The 27214-nt window shown below is 41.6% G+C and overlaps 1 protein-coding gene across 1 annotated transcript; it reads left to right on the top strand.

Moving 5' to 3' along the window:
* Positions 1-4697: 4697 nt before the first annotated feature.
* si:ch211-113g11.6 (uncharacterized protein LOC559008 homolog) lies at positions 4698-22476 on the top strand. The gene is made up of 14 exons (XM_062992469.1): positions 4698-4779; positions 8310-8449; positions 9393-9452; positions 12129-12224; positions 13679-13775; positions 13884-13991; positions 15430-15569; positions 15684-15859; positions 17300-17408; positions 18678-18873; positions 19079-19194; positions 20606-20778; positions 20904-20959; positions 21245-22476. The coding sequence occupies exons 1-14, from the start codon at positions 4698-4700 to the stop codon at positions 21586-21588; spliced, it is 1893 nt and encodes a 630-aa protein (XP_062848539.1). The 3' UTR covers positions 21589-22476.
* The last annotated feature ends 4738 nt before the right edge of the window (positions 22477-27214 follow it).

The raw sequence follows: 27214 nt of genomic DNA, 5'->3' as shown, positions 1-27214 counted from the left end.
GATGGAGTTTTTAAATACTGTGTCCACTCACCATCCACTCTATTAGACACTCCTACCTAGTTGGTCCACCTTGTAGATGTAAAGTCAGAGACGATCCATGTCAGTGTCACTGCAGTGCTGAGAATGATCCACCACCCAAATAATACCTGCTCTGTAGTGGTCCTGGGAGGGTCCTGACCATTAAAGAACAGCATGAAAGGGGGCTAACGAAGTATGCAGAGAAACAGATGGACTACAGTCAGTAATTGTAGAACTACAAATTGCTTCTATATGGTAAGTGGAGCTGATAAAATGGACAGTGAGTGTAGAAACAAGAAGGTAGTTTTAATGATATGGCTGATCAGTGTATATACTTTATATTAATGCCCATGATTTTGCAAGGGTACGTTCAGGAGGTCAGGCACAAACACACACACACACACACACACTTTTCAAACCACTAGTTGTCACACAGGGTAAACAAAGGCCTTAAATATTATGTTTTATTTATTTATCTACAACGATTGTTCATTAGGAATTCATCATTAATATTTAATTGTGTATATAAAATGTGTTTTTAATTGCCATCAGATATTTATGCTTCAGGTTCAATACTTTCCTTAATGTACATTCATTCCTACAGGCCTTGATTATAATAGAGATTTTATTGCTTTCACTGCTTGCCCACATACCCAATTAAAAGCTCATTCACACATGCCAGCGGTTACACATTAACGTTATATTACAATTCCATGAAATAAACTACATGGCTAATAGCTGTTAGCTATTATAAACACACATACAGTGTATCACAAAAGTGAGTACACCCCTCACATTTCTGCAAACATTTTATTATATCTTTTTATGGGACAACACTATAGACATGAAACTTGGATATAACTTAGAGTAGTCAGTGTACAACTTGTATAGCAGTGTAGATTTACTGTCTTCTGAAAATAACTCAACACACAGCCATTAATGTCTAAATGGCTGGCAACATAAGTGAGTACACCCCACAGTGAACATGTCCAAATTGTGCCCAAAGTGTCAATATTTTGTGTGACCACCATTATTATCCAGCACTGCCTTAACCCTCCTGGGCATGGAATTCACCAGAGCTGCACAGGTTGCTACTGGAATCCTCTTCCACTCCTCCATGATGACATCACGGAGCTGGTGGATGTTAGACATCTTGAACTCCTCCACCTTCCACTTGAGGATGCGCCACAGGTGCTCAATTGGGTTTAGTCCATCACCTTTACCTTCAGCTTCCTCAGCAAGGCAGTTGTCATCTTGGAGGTTGTGTTTGGGGTCGTTATCCTGTTGGAAAACTGCCATGAGGCCCAGTTTTCGAAGGGAGGGGATCATGCTCTGTTTCAGAATGTCACAGTACATGTTGGAATTCATGTTTCCCTCAATGAACTGCAGCTCCCCAGTGCCAGCAACACTCATGCAGCCCAAGACCATGATGCTACCACCACCATGCTTGACTGTAGGCAAGATACAGTTGTCTTGGTACTTCTCACCAGGGCGCCGCCACACATGCTGGACACCATCTGAGCCAAACAAGTTTATCTTGGTCTCGTCAGACCACAGGGCATTCCAGTAATCCATGTTCTTGGACTGCTTGTCTTCAGCAAACTGTTTGCGGGCTTTCTTGTGCGTCAGCTTCCTTCTGGGATGACGACCATGCAGACCGAGTTGATGCAGTGTGTGGCGTATGGTCTGAGCACTGACAGGCTGACCTCCCACGTCTTCAACCTCTGCAGCAATGCTGGCAGCACTCATGTGTCTATTTTTTAAAGCCAACCTCTGGATATGACGCCGAACACGTGGACTCAACTTCTTTGGTCGACCCTGGCGAAGCCTGTTCCGAGTGGAACCTGTCCTGGAAAACCGCTGTATGACCTTGGCCACCATGCTGTAGCTCAGTTTCAGGGTGTTAGCAATCTTCTTATAGCCTAGGCCATCTTTGTGGAGAGCAACAATTCTATTTCTCACATCCTCAGAGAGTTCTTTGCCATGAGGTGCCATGTTGAATATCCAGTGGCCAGTATGAGAGAATTGTACCCAAAACACCAAATTTAACAGCCCTGCTCCCCATTTACACCTGGGACCTTGACACATGACACCAGGGAGGGACAACGACACATTTGGGCACAATTTGGACATGTTCACTGTGGGGTGTACTCACTTATGTTGCCAGCTATTTAGACATTAATGGCTGTGTGTTGAGTTATTTTCAGAAGACAGTAAATCTACACTGCTATACAAGTTGTACACTGACTACTCTAAGTTATATCCAAGTTTCATGTCTATAGTGTTGTCCCATGAAAAGATATAATGAAATATTTGCAGAAATGTGAGGGGTGTACTCACTTTCGTGATACACTGTAAATAACAAATGCAGGAATCAAACACACAGTCATGAAATATTTACTGGCAGCAGAAAAAAATCATACTGAAGATCTCACTCTATGACACAGACTGTCAGGGTCACAGTGGGTCTGGTTTCCCCAGAACCATTCAGCACAATGCAGTAACACACTCTGGACAAGATGTCAAACCATACTGGGGTCTGGGCTAACCCTCCTCCTCCAGGAAATAGCCAATCATGTCTGTATATAGATACCCGTCCAGCCGATAGCACCTCTGGGGATTCAAACCCTGGATCACAGTGGACTGGCGTAATTTACCTCTGCACCACCCAAGCACCAACACTGTTACTGTGCAGTAAAAAAAAACAAGGTCAGCAAAATACAGCCACACGAATCCACACATCTGTGGAACAAGAGAGTGCTTAAACACGGTGTGTGTAAACATCTGTCCTCAGTTGCAACACTGAGTTGTAATGAAACTCATGAAACATTAACGCAAAGCTGTTTTACCAAGCGCTTCAGGAATTACATTCTTATTGCCAGGCAGTTGTACATAAGCCTGAGGTCACCATGCACAATGCCAAGTGTTTGCTATAATGGCAGTTGGTCAGTCCTGAAGGCCCACTGTTCTGAGGTTTACTTTTTCCTCCCACCAATCACATTAGACTCATGAGATGATGTTTCTACACTCACTGTCCATTTTATCATCTCCACTTACCATATAGAAGCACTTTGTAGTTCTACAATTACTGACTGTAGTCTCTCTGTTTCTCTGCATGCTTTGTTAGCCCCCTTTCACCCTGTTCTTCAATGGTCAGGACCCCCACAGGACCACCACAGAGCAGGTATTATTTGGGTGGTGGATCATTCTCAGCACTGCAGTGACACTGACATGGTGGTGGTGTGTTAGTGTGTGTTGTGCTGGTATGAGTGGATCAGACACAGCAGCACTGCTGGAGTTTTTAAACGCCTCACTGTCACTGCTGGACTGAGAATAGTCCACCAACCAAAAATATCCAGCCAACAGCGCCCTGTGGGCAGTGTCCTGTGACCACTGATGAAGGTCTAGAAGATGACCGACTCAAACAGCAGCAATAGATGAGCGATCGTCTCTGACTTCACATCTACAAGGTGGACCAACTAGGTAGGAGTGTCTAATAGAGTGGACAGTGAATGGACATGGTATTTAAAAACTCCATCAGTGCTGCTGTGTCTGATCCACTCATACCAGCACAACACACACTAACACACCACCACCATGTCAGTGTCACTGCAGTGCTGAGAATCACCTAAATAATATCTGCTCTGTGGTGGCCCTGTGGGGTCCTGACCCTTGAAGAACAAGGTGACTTCTGACTTCAACCCCAGTGAACACCTTTAGGATGAACTGGAACATTTTTGAGCCAATTTTGAGCCAGACCCTCTTGCCCAACATCAGTGGTCAACCATGAGAGGATTGTGTATCAGTTTGAAACACTTCTCAACAAAAATTTAAGTCTTTTAACATCTCTGAAATTATATATATATATTTTCCAGGACTTAATGAAACAGAATAAAATAAAAGTATAACCATGTGTATATGCACTTCCATGAATCAGAACGGCAGCTTACTGTCCATGTAATAGTTATTATTCACTGCTAACAGTTACAGATTTGAGCATTATATCCTATAGATTAACTGCAAAAGCAAAACATAGTGTCTACATAAAACTAGGGGTTTTTGAACTTTGTGTGTTGTCATTGGTGAACAAAAGGGATTAGAACACGAGTACAGCTAAACAACGATAAATCTTACACTGAAATACACTTAGTGGCCACTTTTTAAAGAACACTATACTCGTACACTAAGACACCAGTTGCTTGTTGAAATTAAAGTTATGGATTTTTTTTATTTGCCTGATGTGTATCATGCAAAGTGAGTCTGATAGATTTCAGAGTGAAAAATAAATTATTAAAACACTGTTTGACACTGTTTACACTGAGTCATACTGAGTAATACTAAAGTATTAACATAAAGGTTGGCGTCGGATGTGATGTTTGGGTGTCTGGTGTAGCTACAGATGATCGGTTGGGTTGGAGCATCTCTCTCTCTCTTTTGTTTAATGCGACGTCCAGCCCGACCTCCTCTCACAGAGCTGAGAGACAAGCGCACTCACATCAGCATCCAGATCGGTGCTGCGTCGAAACCTAACCTGTCCTTGGTATTAACATAACTCGACCAGACCTTCACACTATCACATATTTACTGCTGTCGAGACGGATTTAAATACTTTTTTTATTTATTTAGGAGGACTTCTATCATTCTCCTTATAATCACTGATATTTGCGCATCTCAGAATCATGAATCCAGTCATACTCTGGACAACGTTGTTTTCTTTAGTCCTGGCTGGAAATTCTCCTCGACTAAAATTTTCCATGCAAGGTAGGAAAGATGTATTTTGTTTTATTAATATATATATATATATATATATATATATATATATATATATATATTGCTTTTTGAACACGGTACGTCACATTGTTCGGGAATCTGGCACGTCTTGTCCTGCAGGCGGGCACAAACGCCCTGTTTCCTATCACTGTTTCTAAAAGCTGTCTTAATATCTGTACTTAATGTAGAATAATGATGCGAATGTAACCTGTTTGTTGTTGTTTGTAAGGAATCTAAAGGAATAAATGGTGAAATGCAAGGTTGGGGTTTAATAACCATGGCAACTGAAGGCGCATTGAAAATCTGGAAAGATTTATTACCCTTATTTACATGGTTGAAGCTTTAGGGGGAAAAAAACAGGCACTGGTCTTCTAAATTACCAAATTTATCAAACCCTTGCTAAAAACAACAGCCCAGTCTAAGCTGATCATGCTTCACAAAACAACAGTTTCCTTTTTACAATGAATTTAGCTGGGAGTTTTGCTGGAATGAGTTGGTTGGTGCTTTGAGATGCAGTGGTGGTTCTGGACCATGTGAGGGGGGGGGGGGGGAGCAGGCAGGGGCCAGAGGCTATGTTAGAGGGGCCAATTACTTTCTGCCCAAATGTGCATTGTGGGCATTAAGAGGAAACAGTCCATATTCAATAGAATTCAACATTTTATTTATGCAGTTTTCAGTCTACATTTTCTTTTTTTTCTTTTTTTTTTCCCCCTGTTTCTCCCCCTTTAGCGCATCCAATTGTTCAATTTGCATCGTGCTTCCTCTCTGTCTATGCCGAACCCTGCCCTGACCGAGGAGATCGAAGCTAACCCATATCCCCTCCGAAACATGTACTCTTAGGGTGTGTCTCTCCGCATGCAACGCTAGGGGGCACAACACTCATCAATGTGTGGGTGGCAAAAATGCATCCTCATCTCCGTGCAGGCGCCTCTAATCAGCCGGCAGAGGTCGTAATCGCATTCTGACAGAGAGAGACCCACATCCGGTTCTTTGTCCCACCCCCCAACTGAGCAACCGGCCAATCGTTGCTCATACAGCCACTCAGCCTCTAATCGGTAAGGCAGAGCTGGATTCGATACGATGTACTCAGAATCCAGCTTTGGTTTCAGCGTGTCTTTTTACCGCTGCACCACCTGAGCGGCTCAGTCTACATTTTCTTGAGTTTGATGTAAACAGATCAACGAAGAATCACCATGTAAGGCATTTGCTCTGCTTAAATGTCACTTATTCAGTCCTTTTCTTTTTCATATTCAATTAGAGTTACATATACTGTATTCCTAGGGGGGCCGTAGGGGGGTCCAAGCTGGTTGCTGGTTGTCACAGGGGCACTGGAATCGCCACTGTTGAGATGACTTTATGTGATGACTGTTTCTTTAATATAGTTGAATATTTTGACTTGGCCACCTTAAATAACTTGCAAATAACTTAATCGAATAATCGTAATGCATATTTACAAAGCAATTTACACTATAAACACACAAACTGGCAATGTTTCTAAAAGCAGAGGTCAAGTCGTAGCCAAGGAGTCGACTCTTTATGGTGAACCGGACCAAATGATGGGGAGTGGACCTATGTGGGGGCGAAGATGTGCTATGCCAGTACTTGACTCACATAGGCTACCTTTGTGCAATTCAGTAAACCAGTTGACTCATGGACAATAGTAATGGTGCGAATGCCAGACATGGAGATTTACACAATTTCAAATCATGTAGGGCTATATGCATAAACCTTGGTGGAGCTGACTTGGGGTAAACGGTGGTATTTAGTTACCAAACATTATCCAAGGTTCTTAAAATGCACCCAAATTGACGTTGACCGATGTTGGGTCAACATACTCTTGCCATCTGGATTGGTTCTAATTGGCTGCACAGTGGATTTAGACACTCACAGGTTGGTTTTAATCGGTCAGGATTTGGGACGGGGTCCTGGTCCCAGTCTGACATAGGTGGTTCAATTGGCTTAATTAGGTTTAATTGTTTAGATGATCCTAGTGGGCTTTAGGGCATGCACAGCTGGTAAGGCTGTACCTATAGACTTGGGTTGATTGATTCAATCAACAAATACCAGCTGTTCTTGTTTGTAACCAGTCTCAGCTGAGGAGGCTGGTTTTTTTTAATGATTTGACAAGGATTCAACACTTATGACATGGTCCTAGCTTAACAGTATGGTGATATTGTAGTATAGGTGTGTTATGGACACAGGTTACAGGTTGGTTTTAGCTGGTTAGACTGGTTTGTGCTTGTCAGACTGTACTGATATGGTGTGTAGGAGTTTTGGACACTGGAATTATGTAGCATGTAAGGCTGGTTCTAGCTGGTCAGACTGGACTGGATGTAATGTTGTTAAAGGGTTACATGAAACACCAAGGCTACATCACAGTGAGGTGTCGGATGCTGCGCACACTGCGTCTGCTTCTTAAAAGAAGGTGATTAGCAAAATGTTTGGCTGGATTTGCTGTGTGTACAAAAATGGAGATTTTTTGCTGTGTAAAGACAATTGGGAAGTCTAGTTTAAGTATTTATGACCTGTTACCATGGCAACATCTGGCATCCGTGATTAATAGGATTAATAGGTTTGCTGTAGTAAGAAAATGAAGCCTGAATAGCATCAATCCACAGATAATATCAGGTTTAGGACCGAAACCGAGCGCATTTATGAAGTGATCAGCTGAGATTCTGTACATCACAGCATCGTAATGTTTATATAGTACAGCTTCCTGTGATGCGTTCAAGAGCTGCGACGCTGCAATGCAGCTACAGAGATGATGCCATTGCAGCAATTGGGACATTTCAGAGACTGAACAAAATTAAATTCGACCCTATCACACACACGCAGGCACGCACACACACACACACACACACACACACACACACACCGTAAAATAGCCCATGGAAAATTCCAGAAAATTCAATTACTTATTCCATACACGCTTCATCCATACTCTTCGAAGCCCTCCATCCACAATCAGTACAGAAAGCATCAGACTCTCAAATATTCACTGATGTTAATTATGATTATGATTGAATCTGCATATTAATAAGCGAATAAGAAAGTGAGTGAGTGGGTAGCACTGTCGCCTCACAGCAAGAAGGTCCTGGGTTTGATCCCCAGTTCCTTTCTGTGTGGAGTTTGCATGTTCTCCTATGTCTGCGTGGGTTTCCTCCGGGTGCACCGGTTTCCTCCCACAGTCCAAAGACGTGCAAGTGAGGTGAATTGGAGATACAAAATTGTCCATGACTGTGTTTGACATTAAACTTGTGAACTGATGAATCTTGTGTAATGAGTAACCACCGTTCCTGTCATGAATGTAACCAAAGTGTAAAACATGACGTTAAAATCCTAATAAATAAATAAATAAACTGTTTTGTTTGGTTATTGGTGCAACTCATAAAATGTATCTTTATATCACAATATATTTTCCATATTTTTATTTACATTTCTGTTCAAATGTGCATGAAAGTCATGAGAATAGCAGTTGCATACAGTATTTATGATCCAGTCTTCTTTAAACTGTCTGTTAGAGCCAGCAGGGTTTCATATTTCAAAACCAGAGAACTACATGACTGTGTACCACCAACAGGGGAGTGATGTTCTGTATGTGGGTGGTCAAGCAGTCATCTATATTCTCACATTCACCCACAAAGGAGTGCAGGACACACAGGTATGGGTCTAGATAAATAAGTTAATACAAGTACACCGATCAGCCATAACATTAAAACCACCTCCTTGTTTCTACACACACTGTCTATTTTATCAGCTTCACTTACCATATAGAAGCACTTTGTAGTTCTACAATTACTGACTGTAGTCCATCTGTTTCTCTGCATGCTTTGTTAGCCCCCTTTCACCCTGTTCTTCAATGGTCAGGACCCCCACAGGACCACTACAGAGCAGGTATTATTTGGGTGGTGGATCATTCTCAGCAATGCAGTGACACTGACATAGTGTTGGTGTGTTAGTGTGTGTTGTGCTGGTATGAGTGGATCAGACACAGCAGCACTGCTGGAGTTTTTAAACACCTCACTGTCACTGCTGGACTGAGAATAGTCCACCAACCAAAAATATATCCAGCCAACAGCGTCCTGTGACCACTGATGAAGGTCTAGAAGATGACCGACTCAAACAGCAGCAATAGATGAGCGATCGTCTTTGACTTTACATCTACAAGGTGGACCAACTAGGTAGGAGTGTCTAATAGAGTGGACAGTGAGTGGACACGGTATTTAAAAACTCTGCTGTGTCTGATCCACTCTTACCAGCACAACACACACTAACACACCACTACCATGTCAGTGTCATTGAAGAACAGGGTGAAAGCAGGTTAAAAAGGTATGTAGAGAAACAGATGGACTACAGTCAGTAATTGTTGGACTTCAAAGTGCTTCTATATGGTAAGTGGAGCTGATAAAATGAACAGTGAGTGTAGAAACAAGGAGGTGGTTTTAATTTTATGGCTGATCGGTGTATAACACCGTCTGTCTGAAAAATAGATAAGATGCAGTAGCTCTGAGAGCAAAAACATTGTGCTTTAATAAATATCAATGAGAAAAGCTGTAGTAGATGAACAGCCGGTAAGTAATACAAGTAATTGTATTGATTTGCAGATACCTGTACTTGCTGATGAAAGTGCCAAAGCAACCTGTCCCTCCAGATCAGTACAACAGGTAAGTACCTACAGTAGATTCACTTTTTCTGCATCTTTCTCTAATGTCTTAGATTAAAGCTTCTGCTTCATACAGCTGAGTCAAACGTTTAAATACATTTAAAATGTGCATGTCTTGGCAGTCTTGGGTGGAACAGTGGTATTATGGCAGGATCTAAAAAAACACAAACTGTCTTGATAGGTGTCAGATGCAACCCAAGAACCGCTAATGCCAAGTTCACACTGCACGACTTTCCAAGTGGTCAGGTCGCTGTACAGTTCACACTACACGACTGGATCTCTTGTAATCGGGAGTCTTTCAAGTCGGTGTGGCTTTCACACTACACGACTGATCGGTGATAGGGGGTTTCACACTACACCATCTATCACCAACTGGAATCACAGGCGAGCTTCTCTGGTCTCCCAAACTAAGTTTTGTCATGAAAACAAACGGGAGAAGTGACGAGGGGTTTAATGATACCACGTCCAAAAATGCACGTCAACAAGTAGCGAGCGATCAAAGTTTGTGCGCTGATGTGCAGCGTAAAATCAACGAGGAAAAATAAATAAATCTGAGTGGATTTGGCTTCGCGACCAGCATGGATTGTTCTATAGTGAATTGTAGGTTAATAAATATTTTTGCAATGCAACGTTGGTGTTTTGTAGAGAACGATAAGATCAGAAATACTGTAAACTTGTGTGTGTGCCGATGTATTCTGATATAAACTATATTATGCCCCTGTCCCACCTGTTTACACTCCACCCCTGTGTTTTCCCTCACACCGTATCTTGCGTTCTCATTGGCTGTCTGGCAACTCGGATCCAGATATTTGGCAAGCTAGATATCTCTCGCTGCTTGGATCAAGTTGTTGAGTAGTTCACACATAGCGATTGAGCGAACGCCAAGTTGCTCCCGAGCCAGGAAATCTAGCGGCAACCAGTCACCTAGTGAAAATCGGGTAGTAGTGTGAACTAGGAATAAAACAGGCTTGGGATGAATTAGAAGATGCTGAAACATTGGTGACACTGATTGCAGCCTTACAAGCTTTAGATCACCATGTGCTTAGTGGCTGCTGTGCCAAAAGACTTTACATTTAAACTTTAAATGTAACTGAATGTCAAGTTAGACAATCAGATACTCCTCACACAGTGTAGAGAGGAGGACAGAGTGGCCTCATTTTAATTCTACTGAAATAGTCATAAATGATTAGAAGCTCATCACTCACAGTAGACTGAATAAGGTTAGTTTTCAAGGTCAGTGGTATTCATAGACATAACATTTCTTGCAACCTCAAATCAGAAAAAGTTGGGACAGTATGGAAAATCCTAATAAAATGCAGTGTTTCTTACATTTGCTTTGATGTTTAAGGTTCCAAAAGGTATTTTTACTTGTATGTGATTCGAGTTATCTTTTATTATGTATGTGAATAAAGCCTGCAGTATTTATTTACTGAAGACTGACATCAGCAGTCATTTTTGATCAGGGCCGGCACTAGGAAGGAGGGGGGGGATTGCCCCACCAGATTTTCTCGCTGCCCTCCAAGCACAACGCAAGCAAAGCCTATTTTTTTTTTTTATTATCTCTAAACCAATCACAAAAACATGTTTTGCTGTTCAGTGTGAAGTTATTTCTTTGATTATTTTTGATAAAACACTTCTTTGAGGGCCGCTCAGGTGGCGCAGCGGTAAAAACACACACTGGAACCAGAGCTGGGATCTCAAATACATTGTATCGAGTCTCAGCTCTGCCTGCCGGCCAACGATTGGCCTGTTATTCAGATATGGGTGGGATTAAGCCAGATAGGATCTCTCTCTCATAACTAATGCAATTACGACCTCTGCTGGCTGATTGATGGCGCCTGCACAGAGATGGGAAAAGAGTGCTCTCAGGGTGTGTCTCTCTGTACACAATGCTGAGCTGCACTGCACTCGTCAAAGTGTAGGTGATAAGATGCATAAGGCATGCTGCCCACGTGTCAGAGGGGGCGTGGGTGAGCTTCGTTCTCCTCAATCAGAGCGGGGATGGCATTGGTGGAGAGGAAGCATGACGCAATCGGGCAATTGGACACGCTTAAAAGGAAAAAAAAGGGAGAAAATGCATAAAAACAATAATAATAAAAAAACACTTCTTTGAGGTTAAACTCACTTCCACATGGTAACGTTTGCTTAACGTGGTGATTCGTTGCTTAATATTACTTACTTTTAATATAGTTTTAATTATTCTATTAGCAGTTAGCTGCTAGTTAGTAGCAGCTAATCTGTCGGACTTTACTTGATACCTTTCTGTATGTTTTTTTGTGTGTGAATTTTTGCATGTAATAATCATACATTGTAGGAAAACCTATAATGCATCGTCTTCTGCTTTCAAAAAAATCTACCGAACTTGCCAGTGTCATATCTGAGGGCTCCTCCATGTCAAGTCGGACACCACCAGTTTATTTCTTTACCTCATATTTCAATTTAAACCAGTATCATTCACTCTGCTGGCATCATCCCTCCACAAATCAAGCCCTGGCTTTAAAAATATGACGACATGCCCACCCATTATGTTTTACTGCCCCACCAAGCAAAGCAGTCCAGAACTGGGGCTGTTTTTGATGATATGTGATTTGTATCTGGTATTTGCTGTATAGGATGCAGAGCTCTGTTTTTAGGCCCAAGTGCATCTAATTGTGTTACATGTTTTTAAATTTTACAGCTTAACTGTGATAATTTCATCACTGTCATTGAGAAGGTCAATGACACCTTTGTGGTCTGTGGGACGAATGCAGGCACACCTAAATGCTGGCTACTGGTAAGGTGCTACATATTTTCTTAATATATTTTAACTGAACCTGCATGCATGCACATATAATACAAGTACTAATTGTTATGGTAAACACCGACTAGGCATAACATTATGACCACTGACAGGTGAAGTGAATAACACTGATTATCTCTTCATCACGGCACCTGTTAGTGGGGGGGATATATTAGGCAGCAAGTGAACATTTTATCCTCAAAGTTGATGTTAGAAGCAGGAAAAATGGGCGAGCGTGAGGATCTGAGCGAGTTTGACGAGGGCCAAACTGGGTCAGAGCATCTCCAAAAACACAGCTCTTGTGGGGTGTTCCCGGTGTGCAGTGGTCAGTATCTATAGAAAGTACTCCAAGAAAGGAACAGTGGTAAACCGGTGACAGGGTCATGGGCGGCCAAGGCTCATTGATGCACGTGGGGAGCGAAGGCTGGCCCGTGTGGTCCGATCCAACAGACGAGCTACTGTAGCTGAAATTGTTGAAGGAGTTAATGCTGGTTCTGATAGAAAGGTGTCAGACTCCATGCCTTGACGATTCAGGGCTGTTATGGCAGCAAGGCAGACCAACACAATATTAGGAAGGTGGTCATAATCACAATGTTATGCCTGATAGGTGTATATACAGTACTTACTGTAATAATAAAAATCAAGGTGATATTCTGTATTTTATATATATATATATATATATATATATATATATATATATATATATATATATATATATATATATATATATATATATATGTATATATATATACTAATGCTCTAAATTGCCCCTTGGTGTGAGACTGATGCCAATCCCCCAACAACCCTATAATAAATTATCTTATGGGGTCATCACACCATCTCTGGGGCAGCTTGCTTATCCAGGTACCAACAGAACAGCTAGCAAGTCTGATATGGAGAAGCTATAATATAAAGAAAAGCTCCCACTTGTAGCAAATGTCATGTAAAAATAATAAATAATAAAATAATAAAAACAAAGATTATTGTTGGTTGGACTGGATTGAAGAATTTATTGGAACGATCGTGGGTTCCTCAAGCAGTCTCTCTGGACAAGAACCCAGATCAGATGCAATGGCTATCTCTTATACTGCTCTGGTCACATGACATTGGGTGTTGGGCTTTGAAGCCCACCCTGTTAACAATTACCCCATGTTATTGCTTAACAATAGTTGCTTATCTCTGTAGTCTAAACTCCAAGTCTCCACTCCAGCACAACATAACAAAGGATTCAAGACACAAAACAGCATATTACTAAACTTTAAGTATTATTAAGCATAAAATCTAATTTCTTCTATAACACAAATTAATGCTAACAAGGCACAAGGGACTGTCAATTAAACGGAACTGACACATCAATCATCTGCGCTTCCGTACCACCTGTCCCCGCCAACAACGGCCATGCAGAGTGAAACGACTCCAATCAAAATTCTCATTATCTCTTCTATTAGGTGAATAAGACTGTCCTCTCTGACATGCCACAGAGGACATCACCATCAGATATATCACCTCCTGTCCCTTCTCAACGCTCTGTCAGTCTTTCAGCAGGTAATGAAACATTCACTGCTTATGAATAACGATTGCATACCAGTACAGGACTCTTTTAACTTGAATTCAGGAATTGTGTCTTTCTGCTTCTTCTGCTCTTTTTCTCAGATGGGAGTTTGTATTCTGCTTTGTCAGCTGCTCCAAATCAGCCTGGCTTTATTCGTCGCACCTACAGCTCCAGCAAGCTGCTGAAGACCGAGAGCAAATGGCTATTGAGTGAGTCGACTGAGGTGTCACATAGTGCACTAAAGATGTACATTTTAAGTTAGGAATACATGCCAACAGATCTGTCTTCCTACAACCTGCTGATTTCTTAATTTAATTTAAATTCTTAATTATTTTGGCCTTAATAAGTGCTCTTAGTCAACATTTTACCTCTGCAGATAAAAAAACATTAATATTTTACAGAATGCCAGTGAATAAGTGCAGCTCTTGATATTGACTCATAGTAAGATAAGAGCATCTTAGGGCAGCCATGATGGGTGGGTAATGATGCAGCACATTTAGCTGAAGAACCGTCAAGGTTCATGCAATTATGTTCTAAAAATTCCTTCTCAAACCATTTACTTTTTTATACTACGCCAAGAAGTGCTTTACTTACCATGGCAAGAAAGCATCCATAATAAATGTACCAGTTTCTAGTTAAGATGTGCACCGATCAGGCATAACATTAAAACCACCTCCTTGTTTCTACACTCACTGTCCATTTTATCAGCTTCACTCACCATATAAAAGCACTTTGTAGTTCTACAATTACTGACTGTAGTCCATCTGTTTCTCTACATACTTTTTAGCCTGCTTTCACCCTGTTCTTTAATGGTCAGGACCCACACCAGGCAGGTATTATTTAGGTGGTGGATCATTCTCAGCACTGCAGTGACACTGACATGGTGGTGGTGTGTTAGTGTGTGTTGTGCTGGTATGAGTGGACAAGACACAGCAGCACTGATGGAGTTTTTAAACACCTCACTGTCACTGCTGGACTGAAAATAGTCCACCAACCAAAAATATCTCCAGCCAACAGCCCCCGTGGGCAGCGTCCTGTGACCACTGATGAAGGTCTAGAAGATGACCAACTCAAACAGCAGCAATAGATGAGCGATCGTCTCTGACTTTACATCTACAAGGTGAACCAACTAGGTAGGAGTGTCTAATAGAGTGGACAGTGAGTGGACTGCTGAGAATGATCCACTCATACCAGCACAACACACACTAACACACCACCACCATGTCAGTGTCACTGCAGTGCTGAGAATGATCCACCATCTAAATAATACCTGCTCTGTGGTGGTCCTGGCCATTGAAGAACAGGGTGAAAGCAGGCTAAAAAGGTAGGTAGAAAAATAGATGGACTACAGTCAGTAATTGTAGAACTACAAAGTGCTTCTATATGGTAAGTGGAGCTGATAAAATTGACAGTGAGTGTAGAAACAAGGAGGTGGTTTTAATGTTATGGCTGATTGGTGTATAACTGAGAAAAAACCTGCGAGTGAAAGAATCCAGGACCTTTTACTGTATTCTGTCTCCAGTGTGCGAAATTTGCATCCCAATGCATTCGCTGTTCTACAGGGACAATATAACAATAATTACAATTTAAACACTCAATACAGGTCAACCCCTTTAGTTAAAGCAAATGTTTTCCTGTGTTTATCAGACCCTCAGTTTGCTGGAGCAGCAGTCATTCCAGCCACGCAAAAACACAATGAAGAAATTTACATTTTCTTCAGTGAGATTAACAGGACAGCCAGCTCAGACGAAGAGCCATACAGGGCCCGGATTGGAAGGTTTTGCATGGTAAGTCTAGAAATAATCATGGCGTTCAAGTAATTAAACCAAATGATGAATTTAAATGAACTATGCGCTGGACAATGGACAGACAGGACGGCATTTTTGTTGTTTGTGATTTAGAACGATGAGGGAGGCATAAAGACTGTCCTGCCTGACTCCTGGACTACGTTTCTGAAAGCTCGGGTGATGTGTGGGACAGCCAACACACCTAAGCAGTACAACAACATCAAACAAGCATTTGTGCTGGCATCCTTGCATCGCACCGGGGTCATGTATGGACTTTTCTCCAATGCCTGGTAAGTGTTGGTTACGTACTGCATCTGTAAAGTACACTTTATGGCCAAAATTATGTAGACGCCAGATCATGAGCTTGCTAGACATTCAAAATCATAAGCATCAATATAGAGTTGTTCTCCCCTCTTTTGCAGCTCTAACAGCCTCCACTGTTCTGGGAAGGCTGTTCACAGTTTTGCTTAATCAGTCAAAAAGACTTTTGACTGATTAAACCCAGGTGGTGCAGCGGGATATTCTGCTAGCACACCAGCTCCAAGATTCTGAACTCCTCGGTTTGAAACTCTGCGTTGCCACCGGTCGACTGGGCACCGGTCGGACTATGTGTGGGGTGGGATCTTCATACGCTGTGTACATATTTGACCATTTAATTTTTGACATTTTAGGGGAAGCTGAGCTTCCCTTGCAGTCTTAGAGAAATCGCCACTGGTGTGGTGTAAACACCTGAACTTAATAATTAGAAAAGTGTCCACATATATTTGGCTATTTAGTGTACACTGATAAGGCATAACATTATGACCACTTCTTTGTTTCTACACTCACTGTCCATTTTATCAGCTCCACTTACCATATAGAAGCACTTTATAGTTCTACAATTACTGACTGTAGTCCATCTGTTTCTCTACATACCTTTTTAGCCTGCTTTCACCCTGTTCTTCAATGGTCAGAACCCCTACAGGACCACCACAAAGCAGGTATTATTTAGGTGGTGGATCATTCTCAGCACTGCAGTGACACTGACATGGTGGTGGTGTGTTAGTGTGTGTTGTGCTGGTATGAGTGGATCAGACACAGCAGCGCTGCTGGAGTTTTTAAATATCATGTCCACTCACTGTCCACTCTATTAGACACTCCTACCTAGTTGGTCCACCTTGTAGATGTAAAGTCAGAGACGATCGCTCATCTACTGCTGCTGTTTGAGTCGGTCATCTTCTAGACCTTCATCAGTAGTCACAGGACGCTTCCCACAGGGCGCTTTTGGCTGGATATATTTCTGGTTGGTGGACTATTCTCAGTCCAGCAGTGACAGTGAGGTGTTTAAAAACTCCAGCAGCGCTGCTGTGTCTTATCCACTCATACCAGCACACACTAACACACCACCACCATGTCAGTGTCACTGCAGTGCTGAGAATGATCCACCACCTAAATAATACCTGCTCTGTGGTGGTCCTGTGGGGGTCCTGACCATTGAAGAACAGGGTGAAAGGGGGCTAACAAGGCATGCAGAGAAACAGATGGACTACAGTCAGTAATTGTAGAACTACAAAGTGCTTCTATATGGTTAGTGGAGCTGATAAAATGGACAGTGAGTGTAAAAACAAGGAGGTGGTTTTAATGTTATGGCTGATCAGTGTACATGTGTTGTACATGTACATATCAATGATGTGATAAAACATTCACATTTTAATAAACTTTTTATGTTTTGTGTACTTATTTTGAAACAGGGACACAACTGTAGTCTGTGCATACTCAATTGAAGACATTGATCAGGTGTTTGCTAAGTCTAAGCTTAAAGGCTACAACAGTCCACCCACCGGAGCTCGACATGGAATGGTACACAGTGTTCACTTACACTATTAATTACTATAAATAACAGATGTATTTGCATTTGTATCATGCTGCATGTTTTGCATGTATAGTTTAGGATCAGAAAGTAAACGCCTCTCCTAGGGCTGTTTTAACTATCTAGCATTGTCAGTTAGCATAAGAGAGCAGGTGGAAAGGAAATTTGGGTGGCACAGTGGTCTAATATGCTAGCCTCCTCTGCTGACACTCTCAGTCTGGTTGGGCGCTAGACAAACACAAATGACCACCTTTGTGCTTCTGTAACACAGACTCCTTCTGTATGTCCAGTTTAAAGATGAACAGGAAGAGATGTATATGCTTTGGTTGTTCTTGAGCAACAATGGCATTTTGTTAGTGAGGGTGCCAGTAGAGGAGAAGACAGAACATGAATTTAATTAGGGAAATTAATTAAGCACTGAAAATTCACTCACTCACTCATTTTCTTAACTGCTTATACAACCAGGGTCGCGGGCGGTGCTGGAGCCTATCCCAGCTTTTCAATGGGCGCAAGGCACACAGTAAGACCCTGGACGGGGTGCCAGTCCATCACAGGGCAGATACACACACACACACACACACACATTCACCTATAGGGCAATTCAGTGTCTCCAGTTAACCTGACTGCATGTTTTTGGACTGTGGGAGGAAACTGGAGCTCCTGGAGGAAACCCACGCTGACACAGGGAGAACATGCAAACTTCACACAGAAAGGACCCGGACCACCCCGCCTGGGGATCGAACCCAGGACCTTCTTGCTGTGAGGCGACAGTGCTACCTGCCCATGCACTGAAAATTAAGAAGTTAAATTTTTTTACAATTTTATATAAAAATGGAACAAAGATGACAAGCAGAAATACAGTGGTTAAGGTACTGGACTAGTAATCAGAAGGTTGCTGGTTCAAGCCCCACCACTTGAGCAAGGCCCCACCCCATTAGTTGCTCAGACTGTTTACTGTAACTCTAATCTAAGTCGCTTTGGATAAAGGCGTCCGCTAAATGCCAAAAATGTAAATAAAAACTTTTACATTTACGGCATTTAGTAGACACTTTTATCTAAAGCGATTTACAGTTGTGGCAGTATACAATCTAAGCAATTGAGGGTTAAGGGCCTTGCTCAAGGGTCCAACAGTGGCCACCTGGCAGTGGTGAGGCTTGAACCGGCAACCTTCTGATTACTGGCCCAGTACCTTAACCACTAGGCTACAACTTAATAAACTTAATATAAACTTAATATAACCGCTGGTGCTCTGTACCTAGTGTCAACCTAATCCAGCAGCTGTGAACCCAAAGACCCTGGGAATAATGAGGGATCATCCTGAGATTGAGGACGTGATACGGCCGGTAGGGGACTCTTCTCTGGACCTGCCCACTGGTGACCACTTCACACATGTAGTTGCAGACTTTGTGCTAGCTGTCAATGATGAACATTACAGTGTGATCTACCTGGGTACAGGTGAGTGTAAAGGGGAATAAAACGTGGAATGTTGTTAGAGACATGGAGTCATCAAAAGTCCTTACAGAGAAATAGTAATTGAGGAAAAATGTATGTCAACAAACTGGTTAATACATTTAAGAATTACAATTTAATGGTGGTGCAGGGGGCTAAATGCATTATTTTGTTTTCTAAAATGTCTGTTTTCATGTTGTGTATTTCACAGAGCAGGGGAAAGTCCTTAAAGTGCTCCATACCATTGAAGAAGCCTTCATCATATCCCAGTATTCTCTGTTTCACAATGATGGCCCTGTCATTAACATGGCTATTGACTCACAGAAGGTACATGACCAATGACCGTATAATGTAAATTAAACCTCTTCTACCTATAAACAAAGGAGGAGTGTGTTTACTATGAGTTTTCTACATGTTAACCAAGTTAACTGGTTCTGTTTCATTTACATGCTACATAGTATAGAGTAAAGACTTCATGTGAAGAATCCTACAAAGCAAACACAAATGTCATTTGGAAATTCTCTTGGACCTGCACTTGTTTCTACCTGAAATGTAACATAAACACTGATTAGGCATAGCATAATGACCACCTTCCTAATATTGTGTTGGTCCCCCTTTTGCTGCCCCATACGCAACAAACTGCACTGCACTGTGTATTCTGACACCTTTCTATCAGAACCAGCATGAACTTCTTCAGCAATTTGAGCTACAGTAGCTCGTCTGTTGGATGGGACCACACGGACCAGCCTTTGCTCCCCACGTGCATCAATGAGCCTTGGCCGCCCATGACCCTGTCGCCGGTTTACCACTGTTCCTTCCTTGGACCACTTTTGATAGATACTGACCACTGCAGACCGGGACACACCCCACAAGAGCTGCAGTTTTAAAGATACTCTGACCTGGTCATCTAGCCATCACAATTTGGCTCTTGTCAAACTCGCTCAAATCCTCACGCTCACCCATTTGTCCTGCTTCTAATATCAACTTTGAGGATAAAATGTTCACTTGCTGCCTAATATACCCCCCTCCCCCCACTAACAGGTCATAATGTTATGCCTGATCAGTGCAATTACAGCTGCAAGTCTTCTTGAAATGTGCCTAGAAGATTTGCATATTTGGATTTAAGCAGTTTATCCAATTTTTCATGGCAGATTTTCTCAAACTCTGTTAGGGTCTGTGAATTTTAATCTTCAGGTCTCTTAAAAGATGTTCAATGCGGTTTAAGTCTGGGCCACTCAAGAACATTCCGAGACTTGCCCCAAAGTCGCCCTAGTGTTGTTTTGACTTGATGCTTTGGGTCATTGCCATGACAAAAGGTGAACTTTTGCCCCAGTCCGAGTTTACTTGTGCCCTGGAAGAATGTATCAAGAATATATCTGTATTTGGCTGCATTTATCTGTCCCTCAGTTCTTACTTGATGATGCCACCATGTTTAATTTCAACATTATTGAGACAAACAGGCTGCAAACAAGTTGCACCTATGCCACAGCAAACTATTAGCAGCTATCTAGCCGGGCTACTCTAATGTGGTCATAAAGGAACATTTTCTACTTGCATATTTGTTTTATGGTTTAAAATTACATGTCTAGTTGCAGTTCAGACACAATTTTGTCTGAGAAGTGGCCTTAAGGATGAATAAATACATCAGAAGCTGTCAGTTTTATTATTGTATGTCATGAAGACGAGGCCATAAGCTCTAAATGTTTGTATATCCTGTTCACTGTGTTACTTCTACCAGGGTCACCTTTACGTAGGCACAGCAATGGAGATCCAGCGCCTACCACTGGCTGACTGCAGCCGATATGGGGACAGTTGCCAGGACTGCATCCTCTCCAGAGACCCTTACTGTGGGTGGGACTTAACCAGAAAGAGGTGCCTGGCGATTCCGACAAATTACAACGTCACCACTGGGTATGAAATCATTCCTTTTAAAAGAGAATAATACCAAACAGTTTTATTTGAGACTGGATTTGTGTTTGCTCAGTAATGACTTTTAATCTTATTATTATTTTATTATTGTTGTTATTTCACAACAGCAAGCTGATACAAAGCCTTGACCAGTCCAATGCATCAGTGTGTGGGGACACAAGAGGTGAGTGTTGCAAAAGAAAAGATAGAACAATGATTTAGCCACAACAATGATTTAGCAAAATTTTAAAGGGCACTGAAGGGTTTTTTGGCTATTTATTAGTGAGAAGTGTAGGTACTGAGTGCCTGCTTAAGAAAGTGTAAAAACACAGGGTAAGATTTTTTTGGGTGGCTGTTTTAGCACTTATTACATTTCTTGCATTCATTATACTGTAGCTTAACACTGTTATACTGTTATACTGTTATGAATAAATGAATCAAAGCTAAAACAGTTTTTGTTGTGTACCAGCTCTAAAGAGACACGGCGCAACTCCTAAAGAAGTCCAGGTCCAGAAAGATGGTCCAGTCATGTTGCCATGTCCTGTTCAATCCTACCACGCCAACTACAGTTGGGAAAAGGACAACTGCATTAAGCTCTACCCCTGCACCATCTTTGGTTCGTCTTGTGTTCTTGGCAGCACTCCCGAATTGCCCTTGAAGGAGGGTGTGTTCCGCTGCATGGCTGTGGAAGGTGGCCTAAAACAGGAAGTGGTGTCTTACAGGCTGGTATTCAATGCCGGGCCCCTTACATATTCATCCGCCTCCACGCTGGCTCTGTCTTTCCTGCTGGCCGTGGCTGGCTTTTGCCTCTAGTAGGTCTGCTAACACACCTCAGGCTCTGTATGATGGGAGCGTGTTTCAGTTTTAAGGTTAGGTTCACAGCGCATGAGTGCATATCAGATCGTTTCATAGCTCATGGGAAGAAGATGGTCTTTATGCCACCTGTATTATGTTTTTTTTTGTGAGTGAAGAATTTGAAATACCTGAAAATGACATAAAATTGCAAGAAAATTAAGCTGAAGGTAACACCTTGCTTTCTACACAGATTACTCATACAATGTCAAGTCAAGTCAAATTTATTTGAATAGCGCTTTTTACAATGTACATTGTCTCAAAGCAACTTTACAGAATCCAGGGCCAACAGACAAAAAACCCCTATTGAGCAAGCCGAGGGCGACAGTGGCAATGAAAAACTCCCTCAAAATTACAGGAAGAAACCTTGAGAGGAACCAGACTCAGTAGGGACCTCCATCCTCTTTGGGTGGCCTGGAGGACAACAATGTTGTCTGATCCATGTCAAAATGATTACTAAAAATTAGTAAAAAAAAAAGCACCATCAGCATTATTCCTCAGCCCTGTGCAGGCGCCATCAGTCAGCCAGCAGGGGCCGCAGTTGCACCGGTTATGAGGACCTATGATCCGACTTTTTACCCCTAACCCTGAACAACAGCCAATTGTTGTTCATGCAGCCGCCCAGCCCGGTCAGAAAGGCAGAGCTGAGATTTGATACGATGTATTCGAAACCCCAACTCTGGTGCGCTAGCGTACTTTACCGCTGCGCCAGTGGCCAATTGTACTGTTTTTGAACATTATTAAACACATTAATTAATCAATTAGCATCCAGGCTGAAAATGAAATGTAAATTATTTAATAAAAAAGGATTAAACCTCATTTGTCAGCTTGTATAGGGCAGATTGTAGCCTAGCGGTTAAGGCACCAGACTAGTAAGTAGAAGGTTGCTGGTTCAAACCCCACCACTGCCTGGTTACCACTGTTGGACCCTTGAGCAAGGCCCTTAACCCTTAGTTGCTTAGACTGTATACTGTAAGTTGCTTCGGATAAAAGCGTCTGCTAAATGCTGTTAATGTAAATGAATACTGCTTTCTACCCAATTCATTTGTTAGTTTGCTTGTCTTTTTTGTGATATTGCCTTAATCTTAGGGAGACAGGATGCCAACTCAGATACAGTGTTATAAACTGTCTTGAAATACATTTGAATTACTTGCTTTGGCAGTAAGTGTATGCTGTCCTGACCATGTGGCAACAAAGCAGCCCTAAACCATGATGCACTCTCCATCATGCCTTACAGCTGAGATAAAATTGTATTATTGGATATTCCTCCAAAATTTAGCAGTGCTTTTTGTTGTTTTACTTGGATTTGTTTCACTTTTTATCAGCACTGCACTTCTGAGGAGATGTGGGTTTGCAAGGGAGTGTAGTCCACACATAAATTAAATACACATCCCAATAGGAAGTACTGCAGTGTGAACACTTCTTATTAGATGACCTAAACATTTCTAGCTGTCTACACTGGATGGCGCTCCTCTTCCACTACCTAGGACAAACCCGCCACAGGCCTTTGTACACAACAGTCTGCAAAACAAAAGGAGGAGGGAAAATTAGTTGTGATTAAATACATGTAGGTAATAGACACAACTGCTGTACCAATCCAGTAGTATACCATCTGAATTTTCCAACTATATCATCCACCTGCTACAACCAGTCATGTAATTTTAACTGATAAGCATATAGGTCCTATGGTTATTTATAACAATGGCATATACAGGTGTGCGATACAGTGGCATTGTTTGTACATTCAAGCATATTGGATGCTGGGGTCAGAGCCTTGAGTCATGCCTTGGTAGCCTTAGCTTAGTATGTTTGTAAGATTATTCTTAGAGTTCTCATCATTTAACAAAAGTAGATTTAGACTTTGTTTCCTTTTTTATAGGATCACGCTGCACTTGTAGTCTAATTTCATTATATAAAATCATATCATAGAGAAGTCGATGGCCCAGAGGTTCACATACCTTTTCAGCTTCTACTGTAAATGATTAATCAGTGTGTTCAATAAAGACACAGAGATAAGTTTCTGTGTGTTCGATTTTTAGGTTTATTGTATTTGTCTGTCGTGAAGACATTGTATGAGTAACTAATGCAACAATAGAAATTTGAAAAATTCACATACCTTTTTCCTTGTACTTGTAGATGAAATAAGATGATCATGCAGTATTTTAAGTATTTATTTGCCATGGAAATATGAATGCGCATATCAAATGTAAATCATTTGGGCCTAGGAATACAATTCTCTTAAGTGTTACTGCTCTGTGAATAGGCGACAAATGGTATAGTGAGTGCCACACAGTGCCACACAACAAGTCTCCTGAGGTCTTTGAGGTTTGATACTCACTTCTGGTCACTATCTGTAAGGAGTTTTGCATGCTCTCCCAGTGTCCAGATGGGTTATCTCTGGTTTTTCTGTATTCCTCCCACCTCTGAAGAACATGCATAAGGTAAAAAGGCTGATCTTACTTTCCTTTAAATATAAGAGAGTAAGTGAATGTGTGCATTTTTTAATGGGCATGTTCTAGCCCTACACCCAGTTCCTAAGTTTCCCACTGCGACCCTGACCAGAACAAATGAGTTAGTAAAAATCAACATGTAAATGCTTTGTGAACCTAACCTAAGAAGCAAGTAACCAGACCTGTCCAGATCTGTTCTGCATACTTACAACTGCTTGATCCTTTAACTGGTCAATATCTAAACCTGACGTAATGCTGTATTGCTAAACAAAATAACCTGTTAACCATGTATTTTGCAAACATTATAATAACGACAGATTCAAAGCCTTAAGAACATGTATGCGGGGGCTCTCCCTAAGCACAATTCACCTTTTAAACAGAAGCTGCAACGTCTGCCTTGGCTTATTGCTTGTCATCTTTCTGCTGGACAGTAGGGGAGAAACTGAACATGCAGAAGAATCATCCAAATCCATCACTGTGTAAAACCATATCACTTGGAATATGGCATCATTTTATGATTACAGAGGCCTCTACAGTATCTTCTATCTGTGTGCTAATATGTGACCCATTTTTCCTCTTTCAAACAAATCATAATAATTTATAACATTAATTGTTGCCTAAATAAGCTTGGATAGTTTAACTGTACAGTAGATACGCTTTTTATAGTTGCTTGTGAAAAAAGCTTGTGATTAATCTCACTTATATTGATGTAAATGTTATGCTCTGCATATGCTGATCTCCACCATGGCTGCCTATGTAAATGGACATAATCCCTGAACATTTTCTGAGTGCATTTATTGTTTTTGTCTTAAAAAAAAGTGCTACTGTCTGCTCTAACAAGTGTTCACAACACAGTGTTTATTTTAACCACTCAACAAGAGAGGCAGAGAGAGGAAATTATTATTTTAAACTAGTGCATCCATCATTGTATTATTCCCAGCCCAAACCTTCCCCAAAGCAATCGACCCCATGCGCCAGTTATGACTTTAACCTCATTCATTGCTTCATTCTGTCTCAGATAACTGTCACGTCATGTTAAAAGTATTAACGACTAATATGAAATATGTATATGTGCCAGTTGATGTTGGTGTACTTTTCTGGTTGACAGCTTTGCTGTTGATGTATGTAATGGTTTATTCAATGTTTAAGCTTTTTGCACATGTTCCCCTTCTCGATTAATCTCTCCGTTTTGCACACGATTCAGCTACCATGGTCATCTCTTCACACTGAGATCTGACCTTATATGGACTACATGTTAATAAAAGTTGTTAAAATATTTAGTTGTGTGTTGGTGTATTTTTTAGAACCATGTTAAATGTGTCGTCATAATTTTATAGGTTTCCCACTAGAGGGTTGTAGGTTTGATTCTTGCTCTGCCATGCAGCCACTGCATATATACACTAATCAGCCATAACATTAAAACCACCTCCTCACTGTCCATTTTTCAGCTCCACATAGGAGCACTTTGTAATTCCACAATTACTGACTGTAGTCCATCTGTTTCTCTGCATGCTTTGTTAGCCCTCTTTACTGCTGTTCTTCAATGGTCAGGACTCTCCAAGGACCACTACAGAGCAGGTATTATTTGGGTGGTGGATCATTCTCAGCACTGCAGTGACACTGACATGGTGGTGGTGTGTTAGTGTAAGTTGTGCTGGTATGAGTGGATCACACACAGCAGCACCTGAGTATAGTCCACCAACCAAAAATATCCAGCCAACAGCGCCCCGTGGGCAGCGTCCTGTGACCACTGATGAAGGTCTAGAAGATGTCTGACTCAAACAACAGCAATAGATGAGCGATCGTCTCTGACTACATCTACAAGGTGGACCAACTAGGTAGGAGCGTCTAATATAGTGGACAGTGAGTGGACACAGTATTGCCAAAACAGCCCTGCCCCGTCGAGACCTGGACTCCGCTAGACCCCTAAAGGTGTGCTGTGTTATGCCACCAAGATGTCAGCAGCAGATCCTTTAACTCGATTGGATCAAACTCATTGTTGTGCTCCTCAAACCATTCCTGAAGCATTTTTGCTTTGTGTCAGGGCGCATCATCCTGCTAAAAGAGGCCATCAGGGAATGGCGTTTCCATGAAAGGGTGAACATGGTCTGCAACAATGCTTAAGTAGGGTAGTAGGTGTCAAAATAACGTCCACATGGATGGCAGGACCCAAGGTTTCCCAGCAGAACATTGCTCAAAGCATCACACTGCCTCCGTTGGCTTGCGTTCTTCCCATAGTGCACCCTGGTGCCGTGTGTTCCCCAGGTAAGCAACGCACACGTGATGTAAAAATAAAACATGATTCATCAGACCTGGCCACCTTCTTCCAGGTGCTGTGATGAAGAGATAATCAGTGTTATTCACTTAACTTCACCTGTCAGTGGTCATAATGTTATGCCTAGTCGGTGTATAATCCTGCTATTACTGTTAAGCAATATGTAGAGCAAGTATGGCCTCTCCAATGACACTTCAGTCACCCAGTTTAACCTAATGTCAATTTCTCATGAGATTGTTCTTACACAATCAGTTTCAAGTATACAAAATATGAAAGTTTTTTTATGCTGATGCAGCTCATCTCCAATTACACTGAAGTAAGAGAAATATGAAGCAGCTAAAAAGCCTGTTCTGTTTGGTCACCTGTGGAGAAAATACAGCTCAACATCAACAGACCAAGGTCCAGGCAAACCAGTGACACAAAATGATATTGATCTGGGTCACCATGACTACACTGGTCTATAGTAGATACGGCTTTTGTGTGTGAAAGAACATTGCAGAGAGAATTAAACAGGACAGTATTAGGATTTAAGGTGACACATTGCTGGTGCACTGATAAAAACTGCCGTTAAAAACAATTATTTGCAATTATTACCAGCAATATGATTATATTAACAATAAAAATACTGTACAAACACAACTTCCAGAAACGTTAGGACATTTTGTGTATCAAAAACATAAATCTAATACCACTATTTTAACTTCAAAGTTGTTGTAGCATGTGCAAAACTATGGACTTCTCGGTACACTGAGAGTATACTTGGAGTCTGCTTGTATACACAGATCAGCCATAACATTAAACCATATAGGAGCACTTTGTAGTTCTACAATTACTGACTGTAGTCCATCTGTTTCTCTGCATG

The sequence above is a fragment of the Trichomycterus rosablanca genome, chromosome 3, assembly GCF_030014385.1.
Source record: "Trichomycterus rosablanca isolate fTriRos1 chromosome 3, fTriRos1.hap1, whole genome shotgun sequence".
Lineage (NCBI taxonomy): Eukaryota > Metazoa > Chordata > Actinopteri > Siluriformes > Trichomycteridae > Trichomycterus > Trichomycterus rosablanca.
Note: the sequence above shows the minus strand (reverse complement) of the source record. Positions and strands in the feature narration are given on the sequence as shown.

Bases quoted from the DNA above. Each gene is read 5' to 3' on its own strand.
- si:ch211-113g11.6 (XM_062992469.1), top strand. From the start codon at position 4,698: ATGAATCCAGTCATACTCTGGACAACGTTGTTTTCTTTAGTCCTGGCT. The intron at 4,780-8,309 runs GTAGGAAAGATG...ACTGTCTGTTAG, and splicing joins ACTAAAATTTTCCATGCAAG to AGCCAGCAGGGTTTCATATT. The intron at 19,195-20,605 runs GTACATGACCAA...TACTTCTACCAG, and splicing joins TGGCTATTGACTCACAGAAG to GGTCACCTTTACGTAGGCAC.